The 21271-nt window shown below is 38.8% G+C and overlaps 1 protein-coding gene across 2 annotated transcripts; it reads right to left on the minus strand.

Annotated features, from left to right (window-relative positions):
- Positions 1-1851: 1851 nt before the first annotated feature.
- LOC126400309 (cadherin-related family member 1) lies at positions 1852-20949 on the minus strand. Of its 2 annotated transcripts, XM_050060893.1 has the most exons (18): positions 20704-20949; positions 20243-20338; positions 19761-19906; positions 19626-19676; positions 18853-18942; positions 18633-18719; positions 16987-17103; positions 13499-13642; positions 13329-13407; positions 13133-13233; positions 12833-13036; positions 12481-12633; positions 10476-10640; positions 9775-9842; positions 8310-8538; positions 6201-6455; positions 4368-4445; positions 1852-3545 (listed from the first exon to the last, which is right to left on the minus strand). In XM_050060893.1, the coding sequence occupies exons 1-18, from the start codon at positions 20762-20764 to the stop codon at positions 2991-2993; spliced, it is 2679 nt and encodes an 892-aa protein (XP_049916850.1). In that variant the 5' UTR covers positions 20765-20949; the 3' UTR covers positions 1852-2990. The 2 variants fall into 2 exon arrangements, with proteins under 2 accessions (XP_049916850.1, XP_049916851.1); XM_050060894.1 differs by lacking the exon at positions 4368-4445.
- Between the last annotated feature and the right edge of the window lie 322 nt (positions 20950-21271).

The following is a 21271-nucleotide window of genomic DNA, read 5'->3' on the forward strand; positions in this document are numbered from 1 at the left end:
CGACATGCTATACTATGACTTTTTTATGATATTTTGAACGACATACTGTACTGTGACTTTTTATGATATTTTAAACAACATGCTATGGTATGACTTTTTTTATGACATTTTGAATGACATACTATACTATGACTTTTTTTTTGATATTTTAAACGACATGCTATGGTATGACTTTTATATTTTAAACGACATACTATACTATGACTTTTTTATGATATTTTAAACGACATGCTTTTCTATGACTTTTTTATGATATTTTAAACAACATGCTATGGTATGAATTTTTTATATTTTAAACGAAATACTATACTATGACTTTTTTATGACATTTTGAACCACATTCTATACAATGACTTTTTTATGACATTTTGAACCACAAACTATACTATGACTTTTTTTTTTGATATTTTGAACAACATGCTATACCATGACTTATTTTAAAACATTTTGATCGATATGCTAAACTATGACTTTTTTTTTATCACATTTTGATCGACATACTATACTATGACTTTTTTATGACATTTTGACCGACATGCTATACCATGACTTTTTTTTTTTATCACATTTTGAGCGGCATGCTATACTATGACTTTTTTTTGTAATTATATTTTGAACTAGGACTATTTTATGACATTTTTAACAACATGCTACACTATGAGTTTTTATGACATTTTGAATGACATGCTATACTATGACTTCCATAATCACATTTTGAGAGGCATGNTTTTTTTTTATCACATTTTGAGCGGCATGCTATACTATGACTTTTTTTTGTAATTATATTTTGAACTAGGACTATTTTATGACATTTTTAACAACATGCTACACTATGAGTTTTTATGACATTTTGAATGACATGCTATACTATGACTTCCATAATCACATTTTGAGAGGCATGGTATACTATGACTTTTTTATGACATTTTGAATAATATGCTATACTTTGATTTCTTTGTGACATTTTGATCAACATGCTATAGCATGACTTTTTAATCATATTTTGAGCAGCATGCTATACTATGACTTTTTAATAACATTTTGATCGACAGGCTATAGTATGACTATTCATGATAGTTTGACCAACATGCTATACTATGACTTTTTTGACATTTTGAATGACATGGTATAGTATGACTTTTTTATTACATCTTGAGGGTCATAGTATGGTAAGTCAAAAAAAAGTCATAGTATAGTATGTCAAAAAAGGCATAGTACAATATGTTAAAAAAGTCATATAAAATGTTGAAATAGTCATTGTATACTACATTGAAAAAAGTTAGTGTAGTAGTTTAAAATAGTCACAGTATAGTACGTTGAAAAAAGTCATAGTATACCATGTTGAAAAAAAACTCACAGTATAGTATGTCAAAGAGGTCATAATATAGCATGAGTAAAGAATCTCATTGTATAGTATGTCCAAACATTATAGTATTGTCTGTTGAAAAAATTATAGTATAGTACATCGAAAAAAACACATAGTATAGCATTTTTAAAAAATTTATCGTATAGTATGTCAACAAAAGTCACAGTATAGTATGTCGAGAAAAAATCATAGTATAGAATGTTGAAATATAGTCATAGTATACTATGTTGGACAAAATCAAATACTAGAGTATTAATAAATGTTGGCTTTGACTTACCATGTTGTTTCCATCCATGGAATACATTGTACACCTTTCTGACTTTAATCTGTCACTCATGTTTCAGATTGCTTCCTTGTCGTACATTAATCAAGGTAAGCTAAGAAGAAAAAAAAACCAAAAAACTAAAATGCTCTCATCTGAAATAACCTAATCTAAAATTGCTCAGGGACAAAATTATTTTCAAATATTTATTCATCAAAATCAAGACAGTACAAAGACGGTACAAATATGTTACTTCAAAGGACCAGGCAAGTGTAATTTATAGTTAAGATATATAGTTTCTCTCAACTTATTTAAGATAAATATAAGTTGAGATATAGTCAGATACAAGGGTTACAGCAATTAAATGAATTTTCTTTGCCTACATTTGAAGGCATTGAAGAGTAACATGGAAAGAAACTGTGAATGGAACCTAAATGTTCAACACAGACTTTATATATTCAATATCTATACCTATAAAGGAAATGTCTAAGCAGGTTATATACATTGTGATTTGTGCTTGAAAACCTTAAGTGGTGTCAGCTGATTTCATTTGTACCGTATGTTATTTACTGCTGCAAGATACAACTGGGAAACATTCACATCTTGCCATATATGGATATATATACATTTATAATGGACCCATGTTATTTATATAAAAGCATTTTTTCTAGAATTACACACTCAAATGAATAAAGCATCTCTGTTATAGCTTGTGTTGCTGTGAAAACCTACAGTGGCACATTGTAATTATACAAAAGAGCAACTTCTCAGCTTTGAAGCGGCTGATGTAACACAGTAAAAATATCAACACACAGGTCCTTTAGCACTTTATAAGAAGCAGTGTCGTTTTGTATGACCGTGTCATTCAGCTGCACGCTCCAGAGAGCAAGAAGAAATGTTTTTCTTGTAGGATTAATTGGGTGAAAACCTAGTTCTGTGTCGAAAAAACATTACATTTACACTTTTCAGGAAGTTATGCAACTTATGTATACACAGTAAGTCTTGGTAATCCTCTCTCTGGGTAATTTACACTGGTGCTTCTTACTGTTAAGATGATGTAATCTTCCTCAAGATGGCAGTGTGGTGAATAATCTCCCACTGCAGTAAAGACAAACGCGAGTTCTGTCTTAACCTAAGCCAGGTCAACTGAGGAAGCCCACTGGGTTATATCTTGTCCTCAGACATAAGTATCTGTAAACCTTCCTGTTGCACCCCTCTCATCATTTACTCATGACTAATCTACAGGTAGGCCCACCCTGCCAGATCACCACATGACGTTCAGGTAAAAACCCTCAGACAGTAGATGAGCTAAGAGCAGTAGAGTCATCGAAGAACCTTAAACAAGATGTTTGTTTGACAGAATTAATAATAACCTTGGTTGCTCTCAATGATTTTCTGCTCCAGCTTCTTTTTAAGCTCTGACACCAGAGCAGAGCTGACATTCCCCTCTTTGCGGCGATTGGATTTAGCTTTCTTTGAGCCTTTGGAAGCCAGCGCACCAGATATTGTTGGGACCAGGGTACCAGATATTGTTGGGACCGCCCGGGGCCTCTCATTAGCCCGGGTGTTTGAAGGAGGCGGAGGAGCGCTAGGGGGCGGAGGCTTCGGCCTGGGGCTGCTGGGGCGCCGCTGTTGGTTGCTCTCTTGGTCATCGATAAGGAACTTATCTGCCGGGTTGTTGAATTTGACGGCAGGCATCTTGAAGTTCCAGGGCTGCTGGTCCCTGGGTCGCCTCTTGATGATGCGACGTGCCGGCATGATCCTGTTTGACTTTGAGTTGCGCATGTACAGAGCCGTAGAGATCAAGACAGTCACCCCTACCAACAAGCTTATGATAACAGTGACCATGCCTAGAGCTTTCAAAGGATTGTCCCTACTTTTCATTAAAAAGGCCGCCATAGGCCCCTTGAGAGGAGTCTGTGAAAGAGCACAAATAAAATAGTTTAAATCAAGTCCAAGGGACTGAATCCAAGCGTTAACGCAGCATTTGTCCGAAGCATGCAAGCATGAGATGGATGCGCAAAGCACTGACAGAGGAGGCCCAAACAACATGTCTAGAAACAAAGTGACACTCCCACACTCTCACTCAGTCATCCATCATCCTCTGTCCTACAGTACAGGACTGCAAAGCTATGAACTATGCACAACACTAGTTGTTAGGAGTGCGTCTGGCAGTGCGGTGCATGAGGACTTCGTTTTGGCATGTGACTGATGAGGGCTGAACAAGAACAATGGCAGTTCATCATACCGAAATGGAGTGAAGAGCATGTTTGTGTGAGAATGAGTGAGCAAATCTAGGTTTCCAGTCAAGAAGAAAATACTCCATCTTTGTCACTTTAACAAACTTATAGTCTGAGTCATGCTCTAGGAAAAAAAAAGTATTTTAGATTATCAAAGATGGGGTTTGTTGTTATGATAAAAATACCGAATTTTCCAATCAAAGATTTAAACAAATTTAAAAATAAGAAAAAAAGAAAATAGAAAAAGATTCCTCTTTTATTGTTATATAAATATTCCTTCAAATGTGCGTCAGTACTCTTTTACAGACAGTAGCACACCAGTAAAAAAATAAATATCTTTTTAAAGGTTACAAATCAAGTTACAGGTGCCAAATGTCTCTCACTTGATCCTGCGCACCACTTTGATATAGTTACTCTCAGGGTTGATTCGGGACTTTTTCACTGCGTTACAGTACAGGATTGTGGATATGCAGATTGTTAGTAGGATGAGGGAACTGACAATGCTGAGACAAATTCCAAAAACAGTCAGCGGACGCTTGCTGAGGCCCATCAAGTATGAAATAATGCGACCTTTGATCTGAAAAAAGCACGAATCACAACAGAGAAACAACACCAAAGACACCGAGTCATCTCATCATGTAGTGAAGGAATGAAAACATAATGAAAACATGGTAGGTAAAATATGAGTTAATGTAAATGACTGAAAAACTTTAAAGGATAATGCCGCTGTTGTTTTAGATCTCAAATTTGTATCTTTAAATTTACTGAAGAAACAAAAAAACAGTATGAAGTGACGCTTCTAACTAGTGTTATATTTGCAGCCATATAATTTATTTCTCTGTGCCATAAAATTGTCCAAATCTTTTAAGAAAATGACAAAAAAATGGTAAAAATGAGTAATAACCATCATTAAGAAATGTTGAATTAATAGGAAATTTAATGTTAACAAAATGAAGATAATTATTAATGCTATTAGTAATGCTATTGTGCTGTTATTTAGTTTAGTGTTGCATACATTGCAACATTTTATATACTGTATTTAGTATTTGTTAATGGTTAATAACTGATTTGTAAAGCATCTATAAACATTATTTGGACGGCTATACCTTGATAAATGGTTAATAAAAACAGTGTAATGCATGTATAAACACTGCAACTTTGTTAAGACCACCCAAATATTTATAGATGGATTTATAAATGTTTATAGATGCACTTCACAGTATCTATCACCCATTTAAGAAGGTATTAATCAATAAAACTTTATAACAGACAAATCAAATCAAATATTGTTAACAGATGATTTACAAACAAATTATTAACCATTAATGAATAGTTAATATGGTATATAAATGTTACAATGTGTGCAACATTAAACTGTTAGGGATAATTTATGGCATTACTAATAATTAGTAACATTATTAATTATAACTTCATTGTTTATTAACAGTTAAATAACTATTAACTAAAGTGTAATTAACTATCAAGTTACCATTTATTAATGATGGTTAATATTAGGGGTTACCAAAACCTTGATGAACATGGCCCCTACAATTATCCTGAATTTTGGGTTTTTCTTGCAAAATAAATAAATACTAATGAGGCATCCTCTATGAATAAGTTGTAAATTGTAACCTGTGGTTTTTAATAGAATTTACTAATATTTTATAAATCAGTCCTTCATAGGGACAACCTTTGGGTTACCAAAATGCGACAAATCCTTTTGAGTAGTGGCTTGGATCAAATTTCTGTCATTCACATTATGCATAGTTTCGACTTTTTACATTAAAAACATTGTACACGTATTTAACATTTATAGCTGTGAACTTGGTAACGATTAGACAGTGCTACTTTATTATAACTACCTGTAGTGGGAAATTGTGGCTTTTAGTAGGAAACCCAGAGAGAATTATCACCAGCTCTGCAGCTCAATGGCTTTTTAGCCTCTTTTAGCTCATTGTTTTTGGTTCTACATCACATTTAGTGTTTCCCACTACAGCACGCAGCTGTTTTTAACGAAAAAGCTCTGATAAATCAAATGTATCACAAAGTTAGCAACTGGCTAGTTGAAAAAGAAGAACATCTAACAGCTTAAGAGTCACTGGTTTTGGTCTCTTCATGGGGCTTGTTGATAAAGTTAGAAGCATTACAATGAGCGGCATTATCCTTTAAAGAATATGAGCTCAATGAATTGTGACTGGCTGTAACAAGGATGCTGAATTAGCAGCTGTGTAGCATGACAACAATGCCTATTATCATTAAAGCTTAAATCTGCTGCCTAGAGCTTGGAAAAGGAAGCGCTGTGAGCATGCTGCAAGATAGAACTACGTCTTACCGCCTCTGTGATATCGATGTTGACCACGGCGGTTGTGCTGAAGGATGGGGAGCCTCTGTCCCTGGCTTGGACCACAAGAGACCACTTGCAGTCCTTCTGTTTGGTGATGTTCCGCACAATCTCCATGGACTTGATGAACGGCTTCAGCTTGATCTCCCCGGTGTCTGAGTTGATGTCAAAGGCGTTGTCAGGATCGGCCCTCATGATGGAGTACTCGATGACGTTGTTCGGAGACTCTGCATCATCGTCTACTGCCTGTAAAAAGTAGCAGAATACCATAAAATGGTTTGTTCATTTTAAAGGGATAGTTCTGATTTTTTGATGTGGGGTTGTATGAGGTACTTATCCAACACATTCTCACTCTGACCTCGTCACATATTGACGTTTAGTCATGGGCTTTCCACGTCCAGATACGACGTGCAAAGTACCCTGGGTGTGTTGGTTGTTGCCGTTCTATGACGCTGTGTCAAGTTCTGCCTGTTACATGCATTGTCTTCTTTCAAAATACACCTTACCTTACATCATGCCTTTTTCACAGGAAATTTACTGTTTACATACAGTCTCTATTAAAAATAAATGCACTACGTCAGTACAACACTGCACCCTTTTTTTCCAACAACATACAACAACAAAAACATATGGTTGGGTTTAGGAAAAAAGAGCAGGGTTTGGCTTTATAATCTTATGGGACGCAAACACCACTCTCTTGGGTGAAGATCAGCGTTTGTTGGACCCATCCGCCACCAGTCCCACCCAACCTACTCGGACTTTCATCGCCTTGACTTTTGTTCTTGTCCCGCCACATTTCCTCCTGATGCGACCAAGCGCTCATAACCTATAAAGGCGACCAGACGCTTATCATGCTGACATTAATGGATGGCTTTTTTTGTCAGCATCTGACACTGCAAGTCACTGCCCACTCCCCTGTTTTCAACGACTTATCCATAGTCAGTGTATTACCTACAGTAGGTGGTGGTCAGCACGCGCCCAGTTTGGAGGAACAGGCATGAGTACCACCAAAGCAAAACGTATTTTAGCCATCTAAAAAAAATCAACATCAGCTTAGGTGTGCACTTTATTTAAAAAAAATTTCATCACTTAACTTGGCTGTCAGACAGCCCTTTCCAATGCATGACTAAACTGAAACCAACCAACTTCTCTTCAAAGCCAGGCTCCATTGACAAAATCAGATATTGGTGGTCTACCACTGCCTCAGTCGGTTAGTTTCTGTTATTGTGTGACTTTGATTGATTCAAACGAACCCTTTAAAACACCAAAGTCACACAGTAACACAAACAAAATTACCCACAAAGCAGTGGTCGACCAACAACTCACATGTTCTGTGAAGTAAGATTACTGGTTTTGTCAATGGAGTCTGGCTTTGAAGAAAGCATCGATAAGTTTTAGTGTTTGTTCAGTTCCCTGTCATGAAAGGAAGTCTGACAACAAGGTAATGCAATGAAAATATCCAGAATATAGCGCACTCTTAAACTGACAATGATTTTTTAAAGTTTTGCTGCTGCCCCCATCCACAGCAGTACATTACTTAGCTTGGTGGTACTCCTGGCTGCTTCTCCAAAGCGGGAGCACACCAGCCTCATCTACTGTAGGTAACACACCGACTATAGATTAGTACCTCAAACCACCCCACTTAAAAAAAACAACTGAACTATTATTTTAATAAGCTGCATACTGGACTGCCAAAAATACACACAAATGCTCAGATGGCAACCTTTGCTGCACAGATATTTTCAGTTTTAAAAATACAATTTCCACAAACAGCTGGGCACTGTATTTCAAATAAACACAAGCAAATACTGCATTTATTTGGGACTATTTTTTATCAATGGATTAATCGTATGTGGTAACAATGGAGCTCTACATCATGAAGGAAGTAGCCATATTAGGCTTTAAATATCACCAGCCTTATCCTCTAGTTTTGGCAGTAATGATTTGTTTTCAAACATTTTATTTTTTTAAACATTAATTTATTTTGATATTGGCCATCCTGGACTTCCATATAATGTCTCTAAATGTCAGTGTGATCACAAACAACTTGTGTTTTGATCGATTTATAGCACATGGGGGAAATGATGTGACACTACATACCTCTACTTTGACAGGTGTACCAATGATCATGGTCTTCTCCAGGAAAGTTTCATCAAACGCTGGCGGGTGGTCGTTCATGTCGAGGACGGTGACAAAGACTTCAGACAAGCCGTACTTTCCCTCAGAATCTTCAGCCTTGACGTAGAAGTTGTACTTAGACCTGACCTCTGCGTCCAGGCTGGTCCATGGCTGTGTGGAGATGACGCCTGACGTCGGGTGGATGGTAAACCTGCAGGAGGTTCAGACAGTGTATGAGTCATAATAACCACAGCTGTCCATTCTGTCAAACACACACACCAGGTATTTCTAATAAAGGCATCCGAATTCACAGCACATCACACCCTGTGAACCTCGATGTGACTTGCATCAATAGTTGGCTATATAAAGCAAATTTTATATTCGTCAAGATCAACAAGCTTATCTGATGCTGTTTTTCTGTCATTGTTTTTGCCAAATCCTTCCAGAAATAGCCAAATTAATACAAACTGACAAATCTTCAAATTTCAACATTTTCAAGGCAGGTGCACGCTCTTCTTCTGACTCATCACCACCATCATCCAGTTTTGCATGTTTGTCTGTCACTGTGTGTTTTCATGCAGATCTGGATCACCAACATTTCCTTATTTCAAAGATCTTATGTGTAGAGATATAAATCTGACTTTCCAGTAGCTGTGTTTAAAACAAGCACTATCTAACAGCAGTGCATGCTCATACCCTGCCTGCTATGTAATAAACTGCATCAGTTTCCTCCAAGACTTTGCAATTCTTCTGCACAAAAAAACTTTTGCCTTTAGAATAAAGTCAAAGCTGTTATAATCACACAAGTATTTTACACATAGGAAATGAATTTACAGCATTGCCATAGCTTTGTGCTGCTTTATGCTGTCTGAGTGCTTTCCAGTTCAACATCGGGCTCGCTACCATTTTATTCAGCCACCTTTTCTGTCTCGTTTTCCACTGTGAAAATTCACAAGTTGCCTCGAAACTGATAACTTTCACACAATTAACTCAGGTTGCTGCTGGAAGACGGGCATAAATTCTCACTTTTCCTTCGCTGCATGCTGCCTTGCTTCTCAAAGCTGCCGTTTCTGTGGCTCCAGCTGTCACATTGCATGTTAATTGGCTCTCCCTATGTGAGACGGGCCAGGCTGTCTATTTTTAACCCTCCAATCCAATTAGGAGATTAGCCAGCATCTTGCAGCCATTTTAGAGCGAGCTGTTTGTGTAGCAGAGGGGCCAATCAAAACCGGTTTCCTGCTTACCTCTTCCATCAAAGAGACAAAGATGAATCAAGACTGGGTGTCCTGCTGGCTGAGTTTACCAGACACCCTGAGTCCCTGAGTCATGAGTCATATACACATAAAAATAACTTTTTGGTCTGTGAAATTCACTTTGCGGAAGCGCGAGAGTTAAGTATCTGATCAGAGCAAACCTAAACTGGCAGGAGTGAAAGGTTTTGACTCACAAATCTGATCCTGATCCATAAATCGTGTATTTGACTTCACCCCAGGGCCCTGAATCTGGATCATTTGCCTGGAGAAAAAAACAGGAAAGAGATTAAACCCCAGATATTTATAGCAGACATAATAAAATATAAGAAATGTACATTTTGTCAGCATGATTATTTACCAATTTGATAAATCTTAATGAATATATAGTTACAAGTGGGGGCAAAAACCCAACCAAGGTCACTGAAGGTGGTCCACGGTGTTTTTTTACTGGCGCTGACTGAGGATAACCAGCTAGGGTCTTAAGCTCATGTGGGTGGGGCAGGCTATAAGTCTCTTCATGTGGTGAGTGGGGATGGAGGTATAGGTCAGCATGATTAACCTTGGAGCAAATTAAGCTTTTTACTCCACACTATGTAGCTTGGACACGCTGCCTGCTCTCAGGATACACACAGTATAATAGAAAAGGAAGAAGCCCATATTTCTGTAAATAAAAGCCCTGCCTGAGGTAAAACATAAAGCAAACAAAGACATTAATTTCGTAACAAGGACCACCAGAAGCCAGGGAACACCAACCTTTTTTTTGTCTGGCAACAACCTGCTTTCATCTGATGAACTGCACAGAGTAATTTGCATTTATTGGAGGATTGGTGGGTATTGGTGGATTATGTAATCACTTTGGATGGGTAAAAGCAGAGTTTAATCTTGATTGACTCACTGTTACAGTCACAACACTGGAGCCTCCGGGGGAGTTCTCTGGGACCCTGGCGATGTAATACTCTGAGGTGAATTTGGGGATGTTGTCGTTCGTGTCCAGCAGGTTGATCACAATGTCAGCTGTTGCGCTGAATCTCTCGGGAGTGTCGATTTCCACCGCCAGCAGCTGCAGAGAGAAACATGGAAAGTGATCAAATCAGTTTGGAGTCAAGGCTAGCAGCTCTGTCAGGCTACAATGCTCATTGTAATTAAACTGTGGGTGTGTTGGGTGTTTACTTTGCACCAAATTTTTAAATAATCCATCCAGCAATTGTCAACCAAGTTGCCAGAATATAATGTCGGCATTGTGTGTTTCTGCAATGTGCTACATATATACATTTCATACGTTTCATATCATCGTTTCTAAAGTGATGTATTTCTGATTACACATATACAAGCTGAGATCTCATCAGGAGGCAGAGTGGATGGTGTGAGATTGACGTGAGACGGCTGAGCAGCAGTGTTTGTGAAGACCAACCAGTTATTTTAGGCCAAAGCCTGATCATTTCCAAACCCCAACCAGTTGGGTTTTGTGCCTAAACCTAACCACACATCAACCACAACGCTGTTACAACATAGAATTAAAATGTAAAGAAACTACTACTACTACTACACACTAAATATACAAATTTAAAATACCTGTGGTTTGCAGAAACACTATGCCAACATTTATTTTCATGACTGGATTGACAATAGTTGCAACATTTCCCTCTGAACAACAAATATCAACCAATTGGTGGCGCTAAAGGGAAAATCAGGGGATCACTGAAGTCAATAGGAGTCATCCTCTGGGGACTATGAATATCTGTACCAAATTTCATGACAATCCACCCAAGAGTTGTTGAGAAATTTTAGACTGGGCCAAAGTGGTGGACGGTACCATCCCTAGAGCCATGCTGATAGCGTGGCTTAAAATAAATCGCCAACAATTTTAATAAGCGATCAATAGTTTCTCATTTATGAAGTATTATGGCAAGTATTTGCTTAAGTTCCAGCATCTCAAATGTGGAAAGTTGATACTTATAAAACTCAGTTTTATATCACTGTGGACTAAATATCTTTGGGTGTGAAGCTGTTGGTCGGAGAAGACGTCATCTTGGGCTTCATCTCTATAAACAGATATCTGCATATGTATGTAGAATCTGAAGGCACAGCACAAGATTTGGGTATCGAAAGAATTCTGGTTTCCATTTGTAGTCTGAGAAGTATTGACCAACCACATTTATAGACGCAGGTAAAAAAAAAGCTACCTCATAACCCATCAGCTATCGTCTGACGATGATTTAGCTCTATACTAGCTTTTTTAAAAATGTAGCTGCACTCATATGCAGGTACCTGTTTATAGAGATTAGGCAAAATGGCTGGTGCATGGAAGATGAAGTCTTGGCCCGGTTATCTGCTGGCTACACTGGATCTTCCGAAACTTTGGCTTTTCGTCATCAAATTGATATGTGGTGGGTTCTGGATAGTTTTGGGCTCGATGCAAAGTAGGGCTGCAACTAACGATTATTTTCATTGTCGACTAATCTGTCGATTATTTCTTCGATTAGTTGACTAATCATTTTATTGAAAATGTATTAAAATGTTGAAAAATGTCGCTCTGTCTCTCCCAAACCCCAAAATAATGTCATCTAATGTCTAGTTTCGTACTCACGCCAAAGGGTTTTAGTTCACCGTCATGGGAGAGTGTGTAAAGCTGCCAATATTTGAACATAAGAAGCTGCAATAAGAGTATTTTGGGTACTTTTATGGTACTTTTCTATGAAAAATGACTCAAACTGATTTGTTGACCACTAAAATAGTCACCGATTATTTTAATAGCCGATTAGTCATTTGTTTAGTCGACTAATCATTGCAGCCCTAATGCAAAGCAAATAATCGAATGATCAAAAAGATTGATCCACCAAGAGACTAAGAAATAATTTTAATAACAATCAGTCATAATGGAGAGATGTATGAAGTCTAACCTTGAAAGAAAGTGTTGGTCCCTTTTCGTAGTCGATGCCAGATGTGTCTTCCACAATGATGGTCACCTGAGCTTCATTCAGGACTGTCTGGGGAACCACTCGCAGCACTCGACTCGGCCCCACGAGTCTCAGTTTAAATTTAGCATTTGCACCCTGCAAAGAAACACAAACAGCAAGAATGTAGAAACCTCAAATCAGTCGAATTACCTCGAGTGTAGCTGCCCAGAAAAACAAGAAAATGATCCTCACACTCAAGTTGACATCTGGCAGATGTCTTGATGAATGTATGCTACAGCACAGCAGGCACACACACACTATAAGGAAGGGCTCAATGGATGAGTAAAGGAAATACCTGATCAGAGTCATTGACGGTGATCTTAAAGCCTCGGAGGATCTCCCCTGCAGGAGGATGCTCGTACATGGTGACCTCAAACTTGCTCTGTGGTCCATTCTCTCCGTAAAAGGTTGGAGGATGGTTGTTGAGATCCACCACCCGGACCGTCACCGTGGTAATGTCAAAGTCCTCCAGCTGATTGTTTGGTCCCACCTCAGACGCCTAGGGTTGAAAATAATAAATTCATTTAGTAGTAGTAATTACAGTAGGTTAAATGTATAAGAGTGTATTCCCAAGAAATGACGAATAAAACATTACCTTGACTATGATTTCATATAACTCATTTCTCAGCAGAGTTGGAAGGGTTGTTAGAGTGATGCATCCACTGGTGCTATTTATGTCAAAGACACCATCACTGCCTGAAAGGTGATAAAGGATGTGTCTTAAATGTGCCAAATAAACAGTAAACAAGCTATGTAAGCTTTAAATGTATTCCCTGATGTTTTGTTCTTACCATTTATGATGGAATAATGTATCGGGTTAGGATTGCCTTGATCTCCATCTTTAGCGTACACGGTGAATATTTCAGAACCCTGGAAGAAAGTATAATTAATCTTACACATATTTACTGAAGGTTAACAAAAGCACCTTTACTGGTGTGTGAAGAAGAAGAAGAGGACTTACAGGAACTGAGACTTCGTAGACGTAGCCAAAGTAAGGGGTTCCTATGAAGGATGGAGGCATGTCCTGGGCATCAAGTACATTGATTGTCATGGTGGCTGTAGCGGTCAGAACCTGGTGTTTGCCCTTGTACTTTCCACCTCCATCCTGGAAAAACAAATAGTGAGACAGAAGACAAATTGAGCACTTTTTTTTAAAATGTCTGAAGTTATGATTGCATGTTATGAGAAAAACAATATTGCCTGAAATAAACAAAGAGATATTAAGGTGTCTTTGCTGCTTTTGGTATATTACAAAAATATAACAAACTGCTTGTTGAATTAAAGAAAATGAAAGTAAAATATCTCTAACTTTTGTTTAATTAAACAAGATGAACATTGAACTGAATACAAAAGGCACCAATCTACTGATACACTCTTTCAGGCCCGCCCACAGAAACGACTGGGCCAACCTGCTCTCAACCTGCGTCGTCAAATATCAACAAATCGTGCCCCTCAGCATCTCTAGGTGACACACACAGGTCACACAGAAATAAATATTGTAACATGTCATTAATGTAGTGAAATCACACAGGACACAAACTTGTCTCCTGAAAGGAAGTCTGATTATTCTACATGCTGCACATGGGTTTACATCGGAGTTAACTGAAAGCCTGGTATGCCAAAGGCTGCCTTCAATGTCGATATCACACGCAGAGGGCCGTGACAAAGCGTCGGTATGTGACAACTTGGGAATGAGAGTGGAATGGCTGGGCCCCTGAAAAGTTCCAATGACTGGCCCCTCACCAAATCGGCTTGTGCCATGTCATTTTCAGGTGAGAGAGGTTTTAATCATGAAACAAAAACACAGTAAATGCAATGCTTGTTTGTGTTGTTTAAATAATTATTTGTGAATATTTTGGTCCAAAATAAAATGTGGTCATCATTTGCTTATATTTAGGATGAACATGATTCTGCCCAGAAGTTTTTCACTTTTCCCCCTTATAGGCGGCCCTGCTCTCTTCTCTGTTAACTTTGACAATGTGTTCCACTTTTTACCCAGCTAAAATCAAACCATTAGAGGCCTCCCACTGGCTGAAAGTAACCTGATGTCTAACTTGAAATGGTTTAATGAGTTTCTTTCAACTTGCTTATCAGAATTACAAAATATAAAATTAAAAAAAAAAAAAAAACAATTAAAAAAAAACAAAAACAAGCACCACATAATTTGAAATTCACCATAGCTGTCTGTTTAAAACTGGGACGTGAACTTCATAATCTCTCTTAGCATGCCAAATTTAGTACGACTGGGGACAATGGAATCTGTAATATCATGTTATTATGTTCAGTGACAGCGAAAGAAGCAGAGATCTCATATTTTTCTGTGGCAAAAATGCATGCTGCAGTGTTTTATCTTCATTTAACCATTAGTGAGTAAAACTGATTATATTAATGGAAGTGGTTGCATCAAAAATCGTATATATACTGTATATAAAGTCTGTTACTGCACAGACACACAGAAGAGCTGAGGCTAGGAAAACAAACTCTCCATCACATTATTACTCACAGTGGAAACATTTCCTGTCAGGTTATTCACACTGGGATCAACACTGTCAACACTTCACACACTGAGACTGTGGAAAATCAGCAAAGTGCTGGTGTCCAGAAAGCTTAGTCATGACTGAACTTTTCATGACCTTTGGCCACCAACAGATGGGCTGTGGAACCTTCCTGCCAAATGTTTCATGTGCAAAGTGCTACAGAGGTAGAGCTCGGCCAATTAAAACCTTCCCTTTTTAGAATAAAGGTGTAAAAAGTAATGCTCCTGGAGAAAGGTTGCTGCTGCACGACATGGACGAATCTGTAACTTCATGTTAAGCTCCTGCTCATCTTACCACTGTGTATATGTTAATGAATCAGAATCATTCTAAATTGACAGCTGCGTGCTCGCTATCTGCAATCAGCATACTGCCCTGCCCCCGTTTCACTGTATAAGGAAATACATCTGCCTAGAGGTATAAATGGAGGAAGGGGTGCTGTCGACCCAGGTCTCTGCTGCTGCTTATCTTAGCTGCTGTTTTTTACACTGTGATTTTTCTAGGCTAATTTATGGTCATCATTACCAGGGCTGGGTATTGTTTAGAAAATTACAATACCAGCACCAACACTAGTAGTACCAGTAGAGCAGTGGTTCCCAACTGGTCCACCCACGGGGTCCAGATTTCTCCTCAGTCATGAGTTCAAGGTCCACACACTTTAATATATTCAGCGTCATACTTGTATTTGGCCATGTTATCGAGCTAGTTTGCTGTCTCTGTCAAGCACCTGTCGCATAGTCACTCACTCTACAGCAGGAAACGGCACTTCAAAGTAAAAGCTCTGTGCTGGAAATGCACCCTACTTCAAAATAAAGTGGATTTTTTTTTTACAAACTTGACATGTTTACAAGTCACTTGTGGTCCATTCAGAATGGACCCATGACCCACTTTTGGACCATGAACCAGTTGGGAACCACAGCAGAAGAGTACTTCATCGGATACCCATCATGTGAATGGAGTTCCGAACACATTAGTGGTATCTCGGCACGCTGAACTGCCAAGTCCGTTAAATACACTGTACTCAGTTTCACCACACCACAGACTGCAACATTATGGTTTGTAGCTGCTGCAGGAGTGTAAGCTCCACTCCGGGGACAAATATTAGAGTCTGCCCGGCTGTACACACACAGTGACAGAGCTAACTGTTAGCATCAAACAACTAATGTGTTTCGGTGTCAGTGTGAGTTTGTTAGGACCATTTGACAGCTTGGAGCTGGATGTTAGTGCTGCTGCTATGTAAGCTTGTGCTAACAGGGCAGACTTGCCAGGAGGAGAGCGGCTCCGGAGATAACAGCAACAGAAAGTATGCTGACCTGGCGGGTTGTCGAGACAGTCCAGGATCAGACCCCTGGCACACAAAAGCATCCCATGCTGGTATCACTTCCCTGGAGACATTCGAATACTACTTGGTACGGGGATATTTTGGCAATACCTAATGTTATCGAGTACTGGTTCCCAGCAATAGTCATTAGAGACGCCATCATCACCACTGCAAATGTTTGACTTCAAGCTTCTTGTGGTTGAAATCTCAAGGAACCACTGTGGTGCTCGAAATACAAGTTAAAGGTCTAAAGGGGCATCTTTTGTGCATCAAAATCGAGTAACAAATGAATCACTACCCAACTGTTCGACTGATAATAGCTTTAAGCTACATATGTTTCCTTCTTGCTTATCATTTTTATGTCTTTGTCATGTTGTAGATTAAATTGTGGTTAAATAGTTTAATTATGACAAATTCAAGTAAGAAATTGTTATTGAATCCCCAATTTGTGTACACAACGTTAGTGTGCATGGTTTATGCAAAGATTTGTGCATATGCACTGTTTGTGAATGAGGCCCAGTGTGAATGTGTGTTTTAGGGGCACCTGAGAAGACAAACCCAAGGGCAAAAGGGGCATCAGGTGTGATCCCTCACCTTTGCAACCACCGTCACAAAGTGTGTAGGCGTGGTCTCGTAGTCCAAAGTCTCACCAGGTTTGACTCTTAGGATCCCGCTGTGCCCATCGATGGTAAACTTGGCAAACGGTGAAGTCTGATAATGCACAGAGCCACACAGTTAGCAGTGTTTCAAAAGTAAATACACGTTTTTATCTCACAGTTGACACATGAACAGGAGCAACTACTGCGCTGTCAGCTGTTGGCCCAGACCAAACCTAAGCCCCTATTAAGCCTTCAGTGCCTTGCTCAAATGTAATTGAAATTTAATCCACTAAAGTAACACCATTCCCAGACTGCTCTCTGGTATGAGATTAATCTTTCCCTCCGCACACCGTCCCATCATTCGAATGCCCTTTTCCTCCCTCCACATGGCAGCACAGCTCTCATGATGTCACCGCGACCTCCAGTCTCAACCCCCGGGTGTTAGTGCCACACCAAGCCAGTTAACAGTATCACTATGTAAATAACAACAGTGAAGTGGTAATAACACAAATAATATGATTTTTAAAATGGATTAAAGGAGGAAATGGAATCAAACAATTGAAAAACATTGATAAAAACTAAGTGTGAAACTGTGAGAAGATAAAAATAAGTACAACAGTGTAATCAGAAATGCTTGCTCACACTTTCAAATAGGGATTTGGGAACTGAGAGGATAAACTTGTTGGCAGACTTGAGGGTGTATTCCAGCATGCAGGAGTTAAGAGATCTGGAGATGTAGGCTGATGCTCTACTGTACATGCGATTAGTAAAATCTTACAAATCAACTGGAGGCCATGTGCAAGGAGGCTAAAATAGGTCACTTTTCTGGGAAGCCTGGCTGCCTCATTTTGGAGAGCCTAATACCAGAGTGAAGTTAGATGCAGGAAATATTTGGTTCTGGGTGTATTAAAAATTTGAATAAATCTCAAAATAAACACCAAATTTTAAAGCTTAAATTTAGGGATGAAATGGTAACCAGTTTCATGATTAACTACGGGAAAATTCCCAAAAGGTTAGAATTGCAGTTTCAGATTTTAATTATCATTCATACCATGTTTGATTACCGTGCTTTGAAAATCTCACAATTAATACTGTTCAGCATCAAGCAGTACACAACAGTCTCCCAGATCCAGGTGCAGCATGCAACATGTTTATTTTTAGCTGTTCCCTTGTTTACAGAGACAACCTGGTGATGCTACAGATCCCCCGTCTTCATCAACAGTGACACCGACACTCGGGCAAGCATGTCAAAGAAGGCTATCTTTAACGAGGCTTTCATATGTTTATATAAGATATTGACAATGTTATTGTTTTAATGTTCATGCAAACAAAAAGTGCTACAAATTTTATCTCTGGTTTTCAATATAAAATTCAGTGTGTATATCAATACTTTTTGGACATTTTCCCCACATTAATTTTGGCCACTAAAATCGTCAAAAGAAATGTTCATACCATTTTATCTCAACTTGAAATTCAACACTAAGCCTCCAGTGTGTTCCCAAAATTTAGTAGTAGACTTGGACCAACAAAATAGAACAGCCTAATATAGCACTCAAAATACAGCACTCGATTTCACTGCGACACAGCTTTACAGATCTCAGGGTCACAACTGTGCATCATCTGCATAAAATCAAAGCTTACCTGTAGATAATATGAGACACTGCCTCCTGATCCCATGTCTCTGTCTATTGCCTGGACTCTGTAGATGCTGCTTCCTGGAGCAGTGTCCTAATGAAGATACAAGACTTTAAAACTCACCTTGTTCTCAATTATTTGTTTGACACAATGGGCAAATTTAGAGGTCGTTTGTGGCATAAACAAACCAATTGTATTTTATTATAATGTATTGGGTGCACTGTACCTCTGGGATGTCAATGATGAAAGGCAGGTTTTGAAATTCAGGTGGTTCATCATTGGCATCAGTGACAAACACTCTCACTGTCTCAACAACCTGAAAGCAAGAAGAAAACAAAATCTCATAAATAAAAACAACTCTTTAGAGAGAAATAATTGACTGAAGGTGATCAGAAAAATATAATTTTGTATATTTAAAAACATTATTTTCTAAAGCACAACATGGTAAGTGTCCCATTTACCTCCTGTCACAGCACTTACTTTGTAGATATATCTTTTTCACAGATCAATCTTTGTATTCCTTTTTTGCCCTCTCCCACTATCCTTGCTTTACTTTCACATATATCACTTTAAAATCACAGATGTCCTTTACCATCTATTTTCTTATAGCTGTAATGACAGTAATTTTGATAGTAGGCATGTATCAAGAGGTTGTTTTTCACTTCCTCTTCCAAAAACGAATGCAAGGCTGTTATGTCCAGAGGAATTGAAAAATACTGAATGCTGATGGCACAGAACACCTGCGCCTCTCCAAGTAGGACATGTTTTGTTAAATATTATGTTGCTTTTGTTTGTAGTTTTCCTGTTTTCTTTTTTCTTCCCTTTTGCCTTGGATTTTTAATTACGTATTTGTTTTACACTATGTTTACTTGTGTGGACCCCAGGAAGAGTAGATGCAACCTTGCTAGTGGCTAATGGGAATCCAAATAAATAATGATAACATACAAACTGTAGTGTCATAGCTGTGATTAATATGTCACCAAAAGAGCAAAAACTTACTTTATTGCGACCGTCCGTTATGCTCACGACCACCGAGATTTCATCTTGTTTCTACAACAAAAAGGTGGACGTCACTTTGAGCCACAGCGATGACAGATTCTTAGATGGTTTCTTCAAAACAAACGACAGCCTCACCTCTCTGTCGAGCTCCTGAATCAGAGTCACATTTCCTGACTTGGAGTCCACCATAAAATATTCTTTGGAGCCCTTTTCAAAAGTCAGACCGTATCGCACGGGATCTCTCTCTGGATCTGTACCATTCAGAATGTATATCTGCGTCCCTGTGTGGCAAAAATAACAAAGAAAAACAATAATGTCAAACAAAAAAAGAAGATATTTTTATGTTCATTATGCAAACCCTTTTGTGTTAACTCTAATTTCTTATTCATTTCTTAGCCCGTTTAATATTCAGGTCAGATGAGTCACCACCCATATTGTTTTCTTCCCGTAAGTCTTGACGTACGTCACAATCCAAAAGGTATTACAGTGATTAGCTGACGCCTCGAGACCAGTGTGATAATTTCATCTTAACACCTATGCATGACACCTTTAAACTACTCTAAATGATATCTCACAATGAATTTAACCAGCACTGTGATTGCTAAAATAACACTTACCAACTGCTGTATCCTCAGAGATGCTGAACAAGGCCATATTCCCATGTGTACTGCTGGGTCCATTATCATAAAAATACGGAGCATAGTCTGATTGCCCTTCAAACAAATAAACATGCTCCAAGTTATTTGAGCAGAAGCCACTCCAAGTAATGCATAAGACTAAAAAATGTCATGAATCATGTTTATGATTCTTATGTGATTAAGAGATAACTGTTGCACTCACTTGCTAAAAAGGGCAGGAACCGAAAGCAGGGAGGAGAAGATGAATTATATTTGGAGTTGCCACCATCACAACACAAACATACTATCACACATTTAGAGTACAAGCAGCATGAGCAGTCTACGCTAAGATGGTCATGCCCTCTCTGTGTGTTAGAGGATTAACCAGATAAGAGCAAGCCAAGAAGTCTTAACCACACTCAAAGAACAAAACAAGAAAGGAAGGAAAAGCAGAGTCCTACCCAAGGTGAAGTGAAGCAGGAGGAGAAACAGTAAAGCATGCGTTTTCTTTTCTTTCTTCATCCTGGTGGGGAGGCAAGGCTTGGCTGGCTCATGTGGAAGGCTTGGCGGAGGGAAAGCGAGCAGCGAGTGTCGTGCCCTTCTGGAGGCGTCTCAGCGAGCTCAGGAGGAAGAGGCTGGGACAGATTCTCAGGCACTAATCCAGTGACGCATCCGTTCCCTCCGAAGACATCTTCCAACCATACTGCTCTCTCTCCGACTTCTCCTGAAAAACTACGCGTCGAGGGAAGTGAGTTCAGGTTTCACACAATATGGTGTGATCATCACACCTCTGCACACATGTGAAAACGAACTCATGAGACACTGCATCCATGATTACTGTTAAGTCAAAGACTTAATGACATAATATACCCACTAAGACTTCGGCTTTACAGTATTTAGTATTACACTGAATTTACTCCAGCTTACACCAGTGGTGCCCCCAGAAATTTGTCATAGGTGTGGCCAGACAAGGTCACTGAAAATCTTGGGGTGGCACACCAAAACCAGAAGCCATTACTGAATATCAGG

The sequence above is a fragment of the Epinephelus moara genome, chromosome 13 (assembly GCF_006386435.1).
Source record: "Epinephelus moara isolate mb chromosome 13, YSFRI_EMoa_1.0, whole genome shotgun sequence".
In the NCBI taxonomy this organism is placed as follows: domain Eukaryota; kingdom Metazoa; phylum Chordata; class Actinopteri; order Perciformes; family Serranidae; genus Epinephelus; species Epinephelus moara.

Bases quoted from the DNA above. Each gene is read 5' to 3' on its own strand.
- LOC126400309 (XM_050060893.1), bottom strand. From the start codon at position 20,764: ATGAAGAAAGAAAAGAAAACGCATGCTTTACTGTTTCTCCTCCTGCTT. The intron at 17,104-18,632 runs GTAAGCTTTGAT...GTGCATTATCAG, and splicing joins GTGTCTCATATTATCTACAG to ACTTCACCGTTTGCCAAGTT. The intron at 13,408-13,498 runs GTAAGTCCTCTT...ACTTTCTTCCAG, and splicing joins TCTACGAAGTCTCAGTTCCT to GGTTCTGAAATATTCACCGT.